The 17,364-nt window shown below is 47.3% G+C and overlaps 1 protein-coding gene across 2 annotated transcripts in view; it reads left to right on the forward strand.

Moving 5' to 3' along the window:
* Window positions 1–16,233, forward strand: part of LOC138296716 (cytochrome P450 2K1-like) — a 412,132-nt gene extending 395,899 nt beyond the window's left edge. For both annotated transcript variants that reach the window (XM_069236117.1, XM_069236116.1), the window contains one exon: window positions 15,867–16,233. In XM_069236117.1, the coding sequence (XP_069092218.1) occupies window positions 15,867–16,048 (182 nt within the window). In that variant the 3' untranslated portion in view covers window positions 16,049–16,233. The remainder of the gene's footprint in view (window positions 1–15,866) is intronic.
* The last annotated feature ends 1,131 nt before the right edge of the window (window positions 16,234–17,364 follow it).

Raw genomic sequence — 17,364 nt, forward strand, 5'->3', positions numbered from 1 at the left:
ACCCCATTCCCAGAGCTGATGAACTCATTGATTGGTTAGGGGCTGGCAAGTTGCTGAGCACTTTTGATCTGACATCAGACGGCTGGCAGATTGCCGTAACTGAGGTGCTAAGGAGAGGTCAGCCTTCTCTACTTCAGAGGGCTACTTTCTGCTTAAAGCGGTGCCCTTTGGGAGGGCGTGGCCGACTGCTGAGCAAGATGGCCACTTGCTAAAGCGGCTCCCACTCTTCATCAGCCTAATCCCCTACAATCCGGTCTCTGATCCATCCGCCACAGCCCCATTGCAATAGATCTGAGGGCCAGAGGCTGTGGGAGATGTCAAAAAGTCCTTTCAAGATGTCCACGTGTCAGTAACCTGCCAAGACACAAATTGAGGCCTGGCGCTGCATGAGCAGCCACAACTTCACATATGGCTCCAGCATCGGAGGCGTCACTTGGAATGTGACTGCACCGCGCAGGTCTCCACCGACAATTGACAATACCTATGAGTGGACTCTGAGGTGGCTAACTTTGGGGCTGATGCAGTCATTCGAGCCTTGGAGTCCATTGTGAGTCCCGGAGATATGGGGCTACCTGCCGAGTCCTGAGGAGAGGTGGCCCAGAGCTTGGATATCGGGCTGCCAATGGATTTATATAGGCATGAGGTGCCACATAAACTCTGACCAGCAATCAGCAAACTCAGGAGCGGCCCAGGAAGAAATCTGAGCGAAGTCAGCAGACTCATTGGTGATGCGGGCCCCTGGTGAGTTGGAGGGGGCCTAAGAGGAGAACAAATACGTGGCCCAACCATGGTATGACAGTTGCAAATCAGTGGGGGACCTTGATAGACTGCCAGTAGGTGCATGCTCTGCTGGGGGCCCCCGTGCTTACAGAGAAATAACAGAAGGCCTATAGCACATACCCAGGAAGTGTGTTGGGAGGTTAGCCCTAAGCCCTTCTGTGCCTGAAGGCCAGCAAAGTGGTTGACCCCTGCATAGACACTGAAAGGAGCAGGAACACAAAGGGTTCAGCAGCGTAGACAAGGAGGGTAAAGGCAGCAAGGCCCCAACTCAAGAAATGGTCCTATTGCCTGGTAGCAGAAACCCGTCCATCCGTCCCTCCTAGCAAATGGAGGAGGCAAAGCAAACATTGTTGCTGCATGGTGGGTGGCTCAGCAGGGGTCCCAAAGAGAAGGGCCAGAATTTAAAAGTTGCAACGATGGGTGGAGTCTTGTGGTGTAGCGATCAAACTTGAGGATCCTATTAGGGCCCTCTCGAATGACGACTTAAGCAGTTTGAAAGAGTTCAAAGCCCATGGCCATCAGACCTGAAAGACACTGCTCACAGAACAACTGGATCGCAGTGGGGAGGAGGGAAGGTGGAAAGTTAAAGTGGCCCACTGAAACAGGGCATATGAATCGTGGGCCGCAAGACGATAAGAATTGTACCTTGACTGGGAGGAAGCCCAGGAGCCAGTGGCTCAACCCTCACACAAAGGTGAGAAACTCAAACTCAAAGACAATATCGCTGCAAACCAGGGGCTTCGGGGCTCCGAAGAGACAAAAATCGGCACAGTCACCACAGAGGTCACATTAGTTAGGGCAGACCTCTGCAATATTGGTGCAGGAATTAAGGAAGCAAAAGACTAAGGGGGTAATTATGACCCCGGTGGACGGCGTTAATATGGAGAAAAGTATTGCCAAAAGCTGGCAGTACTTTTCTCCACATTAAGACATTAATGGTTTGGCTAAAGCCAAACCGCCAATGTACCACACCGACCGGCACAGCGGTAACGACCACCGGGCTGGAGACTTTACTCTCCAGCCCGACGCCCGGCACTTACCCGCCTGCGGGATTATGACCCCACCTACCGCCATTGTTTTTGTGGCAACCTTACTGCCATGAAAACCATGGCGGTAGGCACTATCAGTGACAGGGAATCCTTTCCCTGTCACTGACAGAGGTCTTCCCCGCCCCCCTCCCCAGGTTTCCCCTCCCACCCCCACCTAGCCCTCCAGACCCCCCTTCCTACATGCACCTTCATTCACACACGAACACATGCATACACACACTCATTCCCACATTCATCCACGCATGCATAGATCCATTCACACACACATCCATTGACACAACACAACATACACGTACTTACACATCCAGACATGCCCACACATACAACATGCAACACACACCCGCATACACGCACGCACACACATTCACAGACACCTCGCCACACACACAACACCCCCCACCCGCTCCCCTGTCGGAGGACCCAACTTACCTGTCAGGGGGCCTCCGGCAGGAGACGGGACAGGGCGCTGCTGCCAGCAGCAGCAACCACGAGCAGAACACCGCCAGGCCGTATCATGTGTCATGATACGGTTTGTGGCAGTCTACTGGCGTAGCGCTGCTGCTGGCAGCAGCGCCACCTTACCGTCATCCGCCGGCATTGCCACAGCCGGATTTCTGTCATCCTTCTGGTGTAAATCTGGCTTTGGTCATAATCTGGCTGACGGCTGGTAGCCGCGGCGACAGTCTTTTGGCGGCTGTCGCCGCAACGGTAGGCAGTTCTTTCTGCCGGGGTCAAAATGACCCTCTAAATCACAACCCACAGGGCTGAGATTGCAACCCTGAAGAAACATGTCAAGGAACTGCGTATTACTACAGACGTCCTGGGGCGAATTTTGTGGGACATGCAGTAAAGAATAAAGAATGAGAAAGCACAGGGGCCAGCAGTGGACCTTTTTGTGGAAGACATAATTCTCAAGGTTCTACATCCTCAAGGCCTGTCAAATTACTCTTCAGTTGAGAAGGCTCATAAGATCACAGGCACCCTGCCCAAACCGGGTGCATTGCCACACACAATAATAGCCCGCATCTTCAACTTTAGGGAGCAAGATGTAATTCTTAAAGCAGCCCACAGTGCCGCACCAGTCAAGTACGACAATGCAGTCATCAGTTTTATTCCAGACTTCTTGCTCCGAGTATAGCGGTTAGGCTGCAGCTTTGTTGAGGTTAAAAAGACTTTAAGGGAGCAAGATCTGAAATACTCTATGATGATTCTGGCACACATAAGAGTGGTAGCATAAAAAAAGACCTGGCATTTCATGTCCCCTGAGGTGGAGTGTGTAAGGAAATGCCTCCTTGGCATGGTTACCCCCTGACTTTTTGCCTTTGCCTTTGCCTTTGCTGATGCTAAGTTATGACATGAAAGTGTGCTGGGACCCTGCTAACCAGGCCCCAGCACCAGTGTTCGTTCCCTAAACTGTACCTTTGTCTCCACAATTGGCACAACCCTTGCACCCAGGTAAGTCCCTTGTAACTGGTACGCCTGGTACCAAGGGCCCTGATGCCAGGGAAGGTCTCTAAGGGCTGCAGCATGTCTTATGCCACCCTAGGGACCTCTCACTCAGCACATGCACACTGCCTCACAGCTTGTGTATGCTGGTGGGGAGAAAATGACTAGGTCGACATGGCACTCCCCTCAGAGTGCCATGCCAACCTCGCACTGCCTGTGGCATACGTAAGTCACCCCTCTAGCAGGCCTTACAGCCCTAAGGCAGGGTGCACTATACCACAGGTGAGAGCATATGTGCATGAGCACTATACCCCTACTGTGTCTAAGCAAAACCTTAGACATTGTAAGTGCAGGGTAGCCATAAGAGTATATGGTCTGGGAGTTTGTCAAACAAGAACTCCACAGTTCCATAGTGACTACACTGAAAACTGGGAAGTTTGGTATCAAACTTCTCAGAACAATAAATGCACACTGATGCCAGTGTGCAATTTATTGTACAATACACCCAGAGGGCATCTTAGAGATGCCCCCTGAAAACATACCCGACTTCCAGTGTAGGCTAACTAGTTTCTGCCAGCCTGCCACACACCAGACATGTTGCTGGCCACATGGGGAGAGTGCCTTTGTCACTCTGTGGCCAGGAACAAAGCCTGTACTGTACCTCCCCCTGCAGGAACTGTAACACCTGGCGGTGAGCCTCAAAGGCTCACCCTTTTGTTACAGCGCCCCAGGGCATCCCAGCTAGTGGAGATGCCCCCCCTCTGGCCACTGCCCCCACTTTTGGCAGCAAGGCTGGAGGAGATAATGAGAAAAACAAGGAGGAGTCACCCACCAGTCAGGACAGCCCCATAGGTGTCCTGAGCTGAGGTGAGCCCTACCTTGAGAAATCCTCCATCTTGTGAGTGAAGGATTCCCCCAATAGGATTAGGGATGTGCCCCCCTCCCCACAGGAAGGAGGCATAAAGAGGGTGTAGCCACCCTCAAGGACAGTAGCCATTGGCTACTGCCCTCCCAGACCTAAACACACCCCTAAATTCAGTATTTAGGTGCGCCCCAGAAGCTAGGAAACTAGATTCATGCAACCTTAACAAGAAGAAGGACTGCTCACTTGAAGCCCTGCAGAGAAGATGGAAACGATAACTGCTTTGGCCCCAGCCCTACCGGCCTGTCTCCCTACTTGGAAGAAAACTGCAACAGCGAGGCATCCAACAGGGACCAGCGACCTCTGAAGCCTCAGAGGACTGCCCTGCAACCAAGGACCAAGAAACTCCAGTGAACAGCAGCCCTGTTCAAAATCCTGCAACTTCTTGCAACAAAGAAACAACTTTCAAGACTTCACGTTTCCCGACGTAAGCGTGAGACTTTCCACTCTGCACCCGACGCCCCCGGCTCAACCTGCGGAAAACCAACACCTCAGGGAGGTCTCCCCGGCGACTGCGAGTCCGTGAGTAACCAGAGACGACCCCCCTGAGCCCCCACAGCGACGCCTGCAGAGGAAATCCAGAGACTCCCCCTGACCGCGACTGCCTGTAACAAGGGACCCGATGCCTGGAACCAACACTGTACCCGCAGCCCCCAGGACCTGAAGGAACCGAACTCCAGTGCAGGAGCGACCCCCAGGCGACCCTCTGCCTAGCCCAGGTGGTGGCTACCCCGTGGAGCCCCCCTGGGCCTACCTGCAATGTTGAAGAGACCCCCAGGTCTCCCATTACTTCCTATCTTAAACCCGATGCCTGTTTGCACTCTGCACCCGGCCGCCCCTGTGCCGCTGAGGGTGCACTTTCTGTGCCTGCTTTTGTCCGCCCCTGGTGCCCTACAAACCCCCCTGGTCTGCCCCCGAGGACGCGGGTAATTACCTGCTGGCAGACTGGAACCGGGGCACCCCTGTTCTCCATTGAAGCCTATGTGTTTTGGGCACCTCTTTGACCTCTGCACATGACCGGCCCTGAGCTGCTGATGTGGTAACTTTGGGGTTGCCTTGAACCCCCAACGGTGGGCTCCCTTGGACCCAACTTTGAACCCGGTAAGTGTTTTACTTACCTGTGAACTTAACCAACCACCGGGTTGGATGGTAAAATGGGAGGGCTGAAAGGTCCAATAACCCACACATACCAATGGGAGATGCTATTGACTCATCAGCTATAAAACTGTTATTCTGGAATGTAAATGGACTGGATGACAAATTGAAAAGGGGGTTTGTACTGCAGTACATCAAATATCAGGTGCCTGATGTTGTCCTCCTTCAGGAGACTCATATGATGGGTAACAAGTTTCAAGCATTAATGAAGTGGGACTACCAAATGGTTACCCATGTGGGTTACACTGCAGGCTCTAGAGGGGTGGGAATTTTAATAAAGAAGACACTCCCAATTACCATCCACTGCATCTGGTCAGATGCACATGGGATATTTGTGCCCCTCACGGGGAGCTGGGAACGAGTGACCATCAATGTATGCTCGGTTTATGCCCCAACCCGTTTCCATGACACCGCACTCCCTAACCTCCTGTTCTAAATGCCGGATGAAAAACTATAGGGGAGGCTTCAAGTGGCGCTGTGCAAGAAGCGAGGCCACTGGAACAACAAACACACAAGGTCCTCCCATCGTCCACTAGCTGAATTCCTTTCAGCCCTTGGTCTGTCGAACATATGGCGCTCACATAATCCCAGAGAGCAGCAATACATATTCCACTTGGGGACACATGGCAGTCTATCATGAATTGATTATCTTCTCACCTTTGCACATCAACTGCAACATTATTACAGGTCTGACACTTGACCAGAGGCAGTATGGCTCACTCCCCAACATGGGCAGTATTTGGTCTCCACAGGTGTTCTGAGCACCAAGATAGCTTGCTTAATCCCTGGTATGTCAAGGTGCCTCATATTAGAGAGAGTCTACTGGAAGCAACAGAGCAGTATTTTTGTGAAAATTAGTCCTCGGTTGACTCCGCACAGACCCTATGGGAGGCATATGAGACTGTAACTAAAGGACAGGGCCTCTCCCTCATTGTAAGTCATAAAAGAAATAAACCGGCCCAGCTTGAGAGACTTGAACAAGAGGCCAAAAGTTAGAATGGGGATTTACAGAGAGGGAGAATACAAATGCCAAGCATGCCTTAATGATAAATCAGAAAGAATATAATGATGTAGCCACTGACACCACTAAGGCGAGTTATAGGGCCACACAACACCATCTCTATGGAGTGGACAATAAGGAGGGTAAGCTTTTAGCCTGTATAGATAAGCAGGATCAGGTTGGCCATTGGGTATTTGAGATAAAAAACAAAATGGAATACGGGTGAGGGATAAACGAAGTGTGGCAGATGCCTTTTCCGCCTGCCACACCCAGCTATACTCCCCAGCTGTTTCTGCCATGGGGGGAGACTTACAGATTCTGACAGAGCTCTCCTCAAGGAGAAGATTACGGAAGATGAAATAGTGAGGGCAGCACATGGCTGGAACTCTGTCAAGGCTGTCGGCCCCAACGGAGTGTGATGTCTGCCCCGAAGCTAGCCCCCCATATACTGAGCATGTTTAAGGAGAGTCAGCAATGAGGATCGCTGCCTACGGACCAGAGGCTGGCCACCATAGTGGTCACTTACAGAAAAGGGAAACCGCCAGTTGACTGTGCCCCATGCCGATATCGCTCCTCAATGCCAAGGTTAAGATTCTGGCTAAGGTGCTGGCCTCCTGACTGATCAGGGTGATTGCGCCACTAGTCCATCTGGACCAATTGCGTTGTTTGTTGTAGAAGCACCACTCTCAATTTAAGGTGCCTCTACGGTATGCTGAATCAGGTAGCCAGTCTTCAGGAGAGTGCCCTGGAGCTCTCACTAGACACCAAAATGGTGTTTGATACAGTGGAGTGGGATTATATGTTTGAGGTGTTGGCCAAGGTGGGTTTTGGCCCACGCTTTGTACAATGGGTGTGACTCCTGTATACAGACCCATTAGCGCAGCTCAAAGTGAATGGGGGGAAATCCTGTGTGCTTGGGCTTCAATGCAGCAGGGCTGCCGTTTGTCGCCACAGATTTTTGCCCTAATGCAGGAACCCCTGGTGGCCTGTATCCAACAAGATCTTTGGGTCCGTGGTCTGCATTGGACTGATCAATGGAAAGATAAAATTTCACTATACGTGGATGACGTTCTACTCTATGTGGGAATCCACATCCTTATGCTAAACAGACTAATGCAGATCCTTACCTTATTCAGCCGTTGCATGGGCTATACTATCATTTGGCAACATCCCTAATAGTTCAGCACCACGACTTCCCCGTGACTTTGAGGTGATGATAGTTACAGAGGGGTTACGCTACCTCACAATCTATATAACCACTTGCCTAGATTTGTTTTTCAGCAACAATCTGACACCGCCACTCAACAGACTGAAGCGTGATGTCTGACATTGGAGGTCCCTGCCATTATCGCTCCTTGGCAGAGCTGTTTTGTTTAAAATTATGTACCTACCCATATCCTGTATGTTCTACAAAACATGCCCTATACAGTTCATCATTCATAGTTTAAATAATCAATCAAGGACATTCTTAGGACACTGCTCTGAGATGGGGGCCAGGTTTGAAAAGCTTGCATAAACTCACAAGGGGTTGGTACCATGGGGGGATAGTCCTACCCTATGTCCAGAAGTACTACTGTAAGGTGCAGTTGACCACCATTAACAGCTGGGCTTTCCTCCCATCGGACAGACAGGCTGGTAATACAGCTGTGGGAATACCTTAAGGCTCTTTATGGCAAAACTAGAAATACATACATTCATGGTCCGATGACTGTGGTGGTAAACTCAGCTACAGACGTACAGACGTCCTCAACTGGAGGGTCAAAATTACTCAAGCTACTCCCCTTTAGGATACAGCAGAATCAGATACATTGGGAACACAACCTGGGTTTGCTAAATGGGACCTAAATGGCCTTTCCCATGATCTTAGGGCAGCGTTGCCGAAAGGAGCAGAGAGCCCTGAGTCTTCACCCCTATGGGACAAATATATGTGTCAGAAAGCCATGTCCCAGACATACAAAAAAAAATGTCAATAGCACACCTGATACCCTCTGCATTTGAAGGATAGGTGGGTTCGAGACCTACAGGGACTAGGGAATAATGAATGGAAAGAGGCCATGGCATTCCCGAGAGAGGTGGCCATTTGGGCAGGGTTCTGTTTAGTTCAGCTTGAGTTACTTCACCAATCCTATTATGCTCAGAACATATTGGTCAGGATGGGTAGGGTCACAAATTAGAGTTGTCGGCGAAGATGTAGACGAATTGGCACAGTCATTCTTATTGTGTGGGAATGCCTGGTGTTGCAAAGATTTTGGGAATCAGTTGTGATGTGTATGCTTGAGGTGACCAGCAGCACCATGACCGTCTCCGTAAAATGGTGCCTACTAAATATCTGGGGGCGAACCAGATCTGAATCACAGGAGCATACGTGAATAACCCTGGCATTGGCAGTTGCCAAATGAAACAGTGCAAGATTATGGGGGGCAGAACAGGTGCTGCAGTTGGGGAATAGTGTATATTGGGGGAGAGTATGATATATGAAGGCCATGGCTGCCTCCAAAAGTAGGCACAAATTTGGGGATATTGCCATGGCTACAGAGACAATACTTGTAACTAATTTGCCCCCACTGATCTCGATGGGAGATTATCTGAACACTCTGTATCAAAAATCAATGCCAATTGTGTTGGGGGAGGAGGCAAAGGGGTGTAGAGAAGGTCAGGTGTAGAGATGATATTGAAACTAATGGGGATGGCAGTGCACAGCAGTGTGTTGAATTTGTTCTTCATTGAACTGTCAATAGAAAGATTTATAAAAATACAAGAATAAAGTGATGCCATTTGGAATTCAAAATGCCCCTGCCACCTTCCAGAGGGTCATGAACTGGGTTTTGGCTGGGATGGGGGCCATCAGTACTGTTTACTTGGATGCCATAGCTGTCTTCAGTAGCAGTTGGAAGGAAACTCTTTTTCTCCTCCAGGAAGTGCTCTAGGCTCTGCTGATGCAGGCATGACTATCAAGACCAGTATGTGGGGGGTCTGTGGTGTACTTGGGACATCAGGTGGGTGGGGGTAAGATGCAGCCCTTCCAGGCCAAAAATGGAGACCATTCTGGCCTGGGAGACCCCAGAAACTCAAACTGAAGTGAGGACCTTTTTGTGCCTCACAGGGTACAATGTCAGGAGGTTTGTCAATGTATATGGCACCATTGTTGCCCCTTTGACTGAGCTAACTTTGAAGAAGCAGCCAAGAAAGGTGATCTGGACAGAGGCTTGCTATAAAACCTTTGACTCCCTAAAACAGGCCATGTGCACAGCTCCTGTACTCAAGGCCTCTGACTTTGCCAAATAATTCAAAGTACAAACAGATGCCTCAGAGCATGACATCGGGGTAGTACTGTCAGAGCCTAATGATGAGAGCCTAAAACAACCTGTAGCTTTCTTCTCTAGGAGATTACTTCCCAGGAAACAGAGGTAAAGAGCTATTGAGAGACAAGCCTTTTCTGTGGTTTGGGCATAGAAGAAGCTGAGACCATACCTGTTTGGGACTCACTTCAAGTTGCAGACAGACTACAGGTCCCTTAGGTGGCTAATGCAAATGAGGAGTGAGAATTCATAACTGTTGAAGTGGTCCATCTCCCTACAGGGAATGGACTTTACAGTGGAACACAGACCAGGGTCAGGCCAAACCAATGCTGATGGTCTATCCAGGTTCTTCCACCTTAGTGATGATAACTCACAGGAGGATGGTTTGTTCTCCCCACTTTCAGCTAGGGGGCACATGTGTTAGACCTGTCAGCCCTACGGTGGTCTTCCCTCACACTTTTTGCCTCCATTTTCTTGAATTTGTTTGCTTCCGTTGGCCTTAGGAATCTGTGCACTGTACCACTGTTAACCAGTTCTAACGTGCTTATGCTCACTGCCCTAAACATGGTTTGATTGGAATATACCTGATGAACATATTTCATTTACTTTTAAGTCCCTTATAGAGTGGTATACCATGTACGCAGTACCAATAAATGAAATGCTACTAGTGGCCCTGAAGCAAATATTGTGCCAGCCCTCTTAAACATGTCCCATGCCTGCCACTGCAGCCTGAATGCACTATCACACTGCCATGTTGACTTGGCATCTAAACCGCCTTGCCAAACCTTAATCTCCCTTTTTATCACATATGTCGCCACTAAGGTAGGCCCTAGGCAGCCCATAGGGCGGGGTGCTGTTTAATTGAAAAGTAGGACATGCACTTTTAAGTTTTATGTGTCCTGGCAATGAAAAACTCCCAAGTCCTTTTTTCACTACTGTGAAGCCTACCCCACCCATAGGATAACATTGGAGATTTCTTATTACATTTAATAAGCTGTAGTTCCTAAATGAGAGGAGGCAGTTATATCATGCTTGGTACCTATGAACGTGTAATAATAAACCGTCTTTAATAGTAAAGTCAAATTTAGCATTACAAGTTTGAAAATGGCACTTTTAGAAAGTTGGCATTTTGCTGCCCTTAACCGTCTGTTTCTACAGCCTGTCTGAGGTCACATGACTGGGTGTAACAGACAGTTAAAACTTTGGAATTCACCCCAGACAGTCACACAATAGTGGGGTTAGTAGAGCCTGAATGGGTCATTCACTAACTTGATGGGGGGGAGGCAGAGCTAAGCACAACCCCACTTACACCCCAATGATCTGCGCTCTGCCACCACACAATAGGCTTAAGGACCCTGTATTGTCAGCATAGCCAGCTAGGAGCCAGGGCAGAGGAGTTAGGAAACTCCTGGAACTTCAAAGAATCCTTCTGGAAACTTCTCCCAGCTTCCAGGAGCAGGGCACCATGGTTCAAAAATAGGGCTCTCAGACCCACTCTTCAATTCACTACTGGACCTGCGGAAGGACTCTCAGAGGACTGTTAGCTGCTGTGAACTGTTGTGCACTCTCCCAGACAGCTACTGTGTATGGTAGGACGGCCTTGCTGCCTGGAACCTGCCTTGAACCTTCAGAGGCCAGCCCTGCTGTGGAGCACTGCATCTACACTGGCACCCGGGACTTGAGAAGTGACTCCCAGGGCTAGTTTAGCTTTCCCCCTATTCAGAGCCACAGGGACATAACAGGCTCCCACCATCTTGAACCCGCACTTGGAATCAGCCTGAGTGAATCTTCAAACCCCGAGAAGTCTTCATCCAATCCTGTACCCTTGGTTGTGGTGCTAAACGTGCCCAGGTGGCAATTTTTAAAAACTGAGGGCTCTTTTGAACCCTAAACTTTAAAATGTCATAACTCTGGTTCTACAATTTGGATTTTGATGTTTTTGGTGTCAAATAATTTTAGAAAATATTCTCTATTTTGCTAAATTTTTATTGTGTTGTGTTTTCATTTTAGTGCTGTTTGTGTGCTGCATAAATACTTAATACATTGCCTCTAAGTTTAGCCTGACTGCTTTTTGTGCCAAGCTACCAAGGGTTAAGCACAGGTTAAATTAGTGACTTTTTGTGGTTCACTCTGCTGGGGACTGGGGCTGTTGCTTGACCAGGGCTCACACTCCAGTCAACCAACAAACCAATTTCTCCCACCTTGGGTGGGATCTCTGTTGACCAGACTCCTGCTTGTAAGTATTTGTAGCCTTCACAGTTTTCCACTGGGCCAACACAAGTCGACTTCAGTTCTACTTTGCCACTGTGATGAATCTTCACTACAGACACTGTTGCACTATATGTTGTTTTGTAAGTTTTATCACCCCTTGTATGTCACTTTTTAATTCATTTTTTAAAGATTTACAGTTTTGATAAAAGCAGACCAGCACTTTGTTTTCTTCAAAACTTAAATAATGTAGACATCTGTGATTCTTTGGAAAGTTTCATAAAGTCTATAGTCAGACTGTGCAAGTTAATGTTTTTTAACATGCTGCATTTTATCTATTTATTTACTTTTATTATTTCATACTATATATGTGTTTCTATTGTTCTTTTATTTTTTAATTAAATAAAGATTGACTTGACTGTGACAGCGTAAATGCCAGTGCAGTCTAGGCTGAGCATATCATCCTGCAATATACTGCCTGACTGTGTGATAAGCTCACTGTCTTCCTTTTTGCAATTGCCCACTCTGGTATTCTTCTACTGCTCTGTATCCCAGCTCCATTTCTTCACGAAAATTCTAGTACAAAGTGTTTTTACTCACCTCACCATTTAACGATCCCCTAACAACCTGTTTAATATTTTGCAATTGGGCAGCCATTCTCTCAACTCCACAAAGCCTGCCTTCCTGGGGATCCCCAGAATTTTTTTTGGGTGGACGGGGCACCCACTTTGACCCATCTGCCACAGTCTGCGGCGTCCCGGACTGTTTTTGGCGGGAGCCGCGGCCGTACTAGTGCAGGCAGCGTTACACTAGAGTGCCCATAGTGTTACACTGCACTGTGAGTCTGCACACCAGGTTGTATCTAAATCCAGTCGGGGGGGCAAGCGCACCCGCTTGCCCCTTCTGTGTCGAAGCCCATGCCTGCCTTTTCAACATAGCAAACTTTATGACCTTTTCTCACTGTAGTCACCTTTTAAACACACTAACCACACTTATGGTCCTTATTTGAACTGCTATGTGTGACACCGTTGATCACTCCATTTTACTATCCTCCCTAAGCACCTGCAGAAAAACAGTCTGTGCCTCAATTGATGTTTCTCTTAACTTTTTGACCATGCCTTTTCTGTCACTTGGCACTACAGGCTTTCACCTAATATCCTAGAAACTTGGCATATTTACAAACCCCTAGAGTCACAGGAATGTGTCACTTTTTTTATGCTCCGGCGACATAGTGATTCAGTCCATATTTACATGGCTACATAAAGCCACCTTCCATGGATTTTCATGCCCTTGTAAATATGGCCCCCTTTCAAGCATTACTGTGACGCCTCGAAGACCGGCGGCGCCTCACTGACAGGCCGCGGTCATCTCAGCGGTCCACATCTTGGACGGTCTTTTCTGCTGTGGTCCGCTTTTTGGCTAAACTTCCCTTTGGGCACTGTTTACGCTGCCCTCGCTCTTCACCATCTTAAGTTGCTTACCTGTTCTTGCTGTTTTCCTCTTTTCTTCTTTTTTCTTCCTTTTTTCTTTTCCTTACCTTAGCCATGTTTCTTCTTCCCAAGAGTTGTGTGTTCCTTTCTCTGTATGCTTGGCTCACTACCTTTCTATAATATGGCTATTTTCCCATTCACCTGAATGTGGTCTTTCCCAATCCAAGATGGTGTCTTCAATACTCCTGCATGTCACTTCCTGCATGTCACGTCCTGTTTGTCAGTATATAAGCACAGTTGGTCTTCTGTTCCTTGCATTGCAAACACTTCCTTCGTGGTTGTGCTCCTCGCTCCCATATCATGTGATTTGGGATTTCTCCTGTTCTTTTTCCGCCTGCAGCTTGTTCCAGTTCTTGTTTGTGCTTTTGTTCTTCTTTTTTCAGGAGTCCTTGATTCTGAGGTTTTTCCCACATTGTTTTTTACCTCTGGGACTCCTTCTGGAAGTTACGGCCTGCTTGGATTTTTTATTATCAGCAGAACCGTGGCTACTGGAAAGGGTCGCCCCTACCTTGGTCAACCCAAAACAAGTAAGAAACCAAGTGGTGCTGAGAGACTGGCTGATTATAGTGGTACGAAGCACTCAATTTGTGACAATTACTCTGCATGAAAGGGGCATTCTATGGGAGTTGCTGTGGATGTTTCCATGCAACACCCATTGAATCTGACGCATTCCCAGATTTACAAGGCTGGTAACGCGTCAGATTCCTATGCACCTCCGGGGTGGCATAAAGGTGGAACAATGAGGAGAAATACCTTTATTTCTCCTTGTTTTTTCCTCTTTCTATGTGTGCTGCATTCTGCAGCACACACAGAAGAAGGAAAACGCCAATACTGATTGTTTATGTGCAGGAAGGTGCCCCTTCATGCACATTAACAATCATCACTGCAATGCAGACACCCTTGCACCATGATGCAAGGTTGCCTGCACTGGTGCTAGGCTGCCAATTGTGCGCCAGAGCTGAGGAAAGTACAGGGATGCTTCATATTGCTGTAAATACAACACATCCCTGCACTTTCCTAATGGTGCAGCTCGGCACTGCAAGATGGCTTGTGGTGTCGTGCTGGTCATTATTTTGTAGCTATGCCTAAATATGCCACTTGATCTTCTTTTTATTCCCTCTAACAAATGAAATCTTACATTGCTAGGACTGCCACTACAGGGAGTTATCAAGAACTATTAATACAATCTACCAATTCATCCCTTTCCACACGACCAAAGCTCTAAGGAATTGAACTGTACTTATCCAAATAGATTATTGCAATAGTTTTCTTTCCCTTATACTCGCTAGTTTCTGATGCAAGTATTCAAAGCCCTCCAAGACACATTCGTTGACTACATCTCTAATACTTTGGTCTAGGATGCTTCCATTAACCTGAAATCTTAAATCTGCAAACCACAACCTGCTAGTCTCACCAAAACCGCCATGTGCTGAGTCTAGATTTTGTTTCTTCTACCGCCTACGAAACCATGTAAACCCTCTAAGATTTTATTACAGCCTTAATGAATCACCTCATAGTACTCAAAGACACGGATTAGTTTCTGACTTGGTGCTCAAACTTTTTCAAAAGATGTATAGCAGCTGTTACGCATTCTTCAAAGCATTTACAGAATCACGAACAAGTTTGGACTTTGCCATGGGCACATTTGTGATTGGGAATTGTGGAAAAAAGGCAGGTTTGGACCTTATAAATGAGGGTTCTTTGTGGCTATGAAAGTGAAGACATCACCCAGAAACAACCTTGTTTGCACTTTCCCTTTAATTCCCCCTCCCCCCACTTTAAGAGAAAGCTGGGGGAAAGTGACCAGATCAGAGCCTATCATCTCAGAAGTTTAGTGCTACCAAGGGAAGCAAAATCCCTCTGAAAAGACCCAAATGTTTCTGGTGATTTTTAGGTCGAGCATAGCAGCGTGCAAGCGCTGCTTTTCCAACTTGTTGGTATGTATCTGGGCTTTTAACCACGTCCTCCGCACGCCATCACCATCACTCGTTCATGGGCTTGCCTTTCAAAAATGCTTTCTTTTCGTTGGTAAATGCCTTACGTTTGTCCCCCCTTGGGCCGGTTTCGTTACCGCCTTGACCGTCGACCCTGTTAGATGGATAATTTCACTTTTGTCGATAACTTTGACTGCGAGCAAACTTCTTTTTCCTTTTGTGCCTCTCCTTGGCGCTCACGGCGACATCAGCGATTTGAATCGGCTCTCTTATGTCAACTATCTTACTTTTTATTTTTAGTTTGTGTTACTAACTTTGACTCGTGCAAACGTGAGACCCATTGCATTGCAAATGCTTGTTTTTTTCAGGATACTATGAGAAAAATAAATAAATGTGAAAGGGTACATCCTCAGCATGGTGCCTGTAGTATCATCTAGAAATTGCCTCAGTTACCCTTGAGAGTCCTAACGCTCATGAGGCTTGCTATAAAACAGCAATGTAGTACCCAAAGAACTAGTTTGTTGCTGTAGCTACACTTCTGTGTTTTTATTCTTAATGCTTGTTATTAATGTGCTTGTTTCAGGTCGGCGGATCTGTGCCGGGGAGACTCTTGCTAGGATGGAGCTCTTCATCTTCTTTACAAGCCTGCTGCAGAAGTTCACCTTCCGCCTTCCTCCTGGGGTAACAGATGTGGATGTTACTCCTGCAGAAGGCTTCACCCTAATGCCGAACCCTCATATGATCTGCGCAGTGGCACGCTCATGAGCATCTCCCATCATCCTGCAAAGAGGAGCAATCTCAAAATTATTGTTGTGGGCGGTAGTTTGTAAGCCAGCTCGAGAACAGGTTTGCAGGAGCACAACAATTTCAACCAATTTATGCTCATTTTTGTGATTAGGATTGCAAAAAAAAATCTAATAATTGCACAATAAAACAACATTATTTTTCAACTTTGTATATTTACACAAATCCGTTTGTGTTTACAATTTGCTTATCAGTAGAAATCGTGTAACATTTATTAACACGTTGCAGATAAACAGCAGTGCCAAGCTTTATCATTTAAATTACCGTTTTATATAAAGTTTGTATTGTTATCTTGAAACCGTGAATAGGGATACAAATATCGTTAGGCCAGTTTATAAAAAAAGATGCACAAAGTTAAGTAAAACCACGTGAAACAGTTGGAGACGACCAAACTGAAAGTCAATGCAAGTTTCTAGTTTTGCATGGTTACTTCATCCACACATGTATCGTCGTTTTTTTCTTTACCTACGTGTTTTAAGGATGTTTTGTAATCCTCCATAGTGTTGTGTATGTGATATTCCGAGGTAGAAGGCGGAACGCGAGTGAGAGCTGAACACGTTATGACAGCGGGTGCAGGTTTTCTCCTGGTGGCTTGCTCCTTCTTTTTATGTACTTTTACTTAAAAACGTAAATCACCCGACATCCGCGCCCTCGAGGATTACTTTACCGCAGATATCAGATTACATGCAGCTGCTTTAAGAAGAATCGTTCTAACGTTTACGTTAAAGTCTATCATAATAAAACGTTACAATCACATGATTGAGTTTTCTGAGTAAATGTGCCTATTGTAAAGAAATACCTTGTCATGGAAGGTGAAAGGAGTTTAAGATAAAACATCCGTAGTATAGATTTATATGGCTGTGGTACATTTTTTCAGGTGGTTAGCGTTAATGCTAGCAGCCCACAAGGACCTCTGCTGAGGGCCTTAACTTGTGCTAGTTGTACGCTCAGCATTTATGGGCTGAGGGTGGATGTTGAGGGAAAGGGGAATGGACATCTAAAATCACCTATAGAATGCTGCAATGAGGCTTTTAGCATCTATATTCCCACCCAGCAGAGTCACGCAGAGGACAACTGTTTATGTCTGCCCCATGCCCCTGATTGGCCCACTCACCGAGCACAGAATGCAGGTATTCAGCAGTAGCTCGTGCATTCTAGACATATTGAGCCAAACTCCTCGTCCCCTACAGAGTGCTAATGTCTGGATTACTTATTGGTGATCTTCATTGCTCTGGTTCTTTGGGCCAGATGTAGGTAGGTTTCATTTTGCGAGTTGC

Source organism: Pleurodeles waltl, chromosome 5, assembly GCF_031143425.1.
Source record: "Pleurodeles waltl isolate 20211129_DDA chromosome 5, aPleWal1.hap1.20221129, whole genome shotgun sequence".
Classification (NCBI taxonomy): Eukaryota; Metazoa; Chordata; class Amphibia; order Caudata; family Salamandridae; genus Pleurodeles; species Pleurodeles waltl.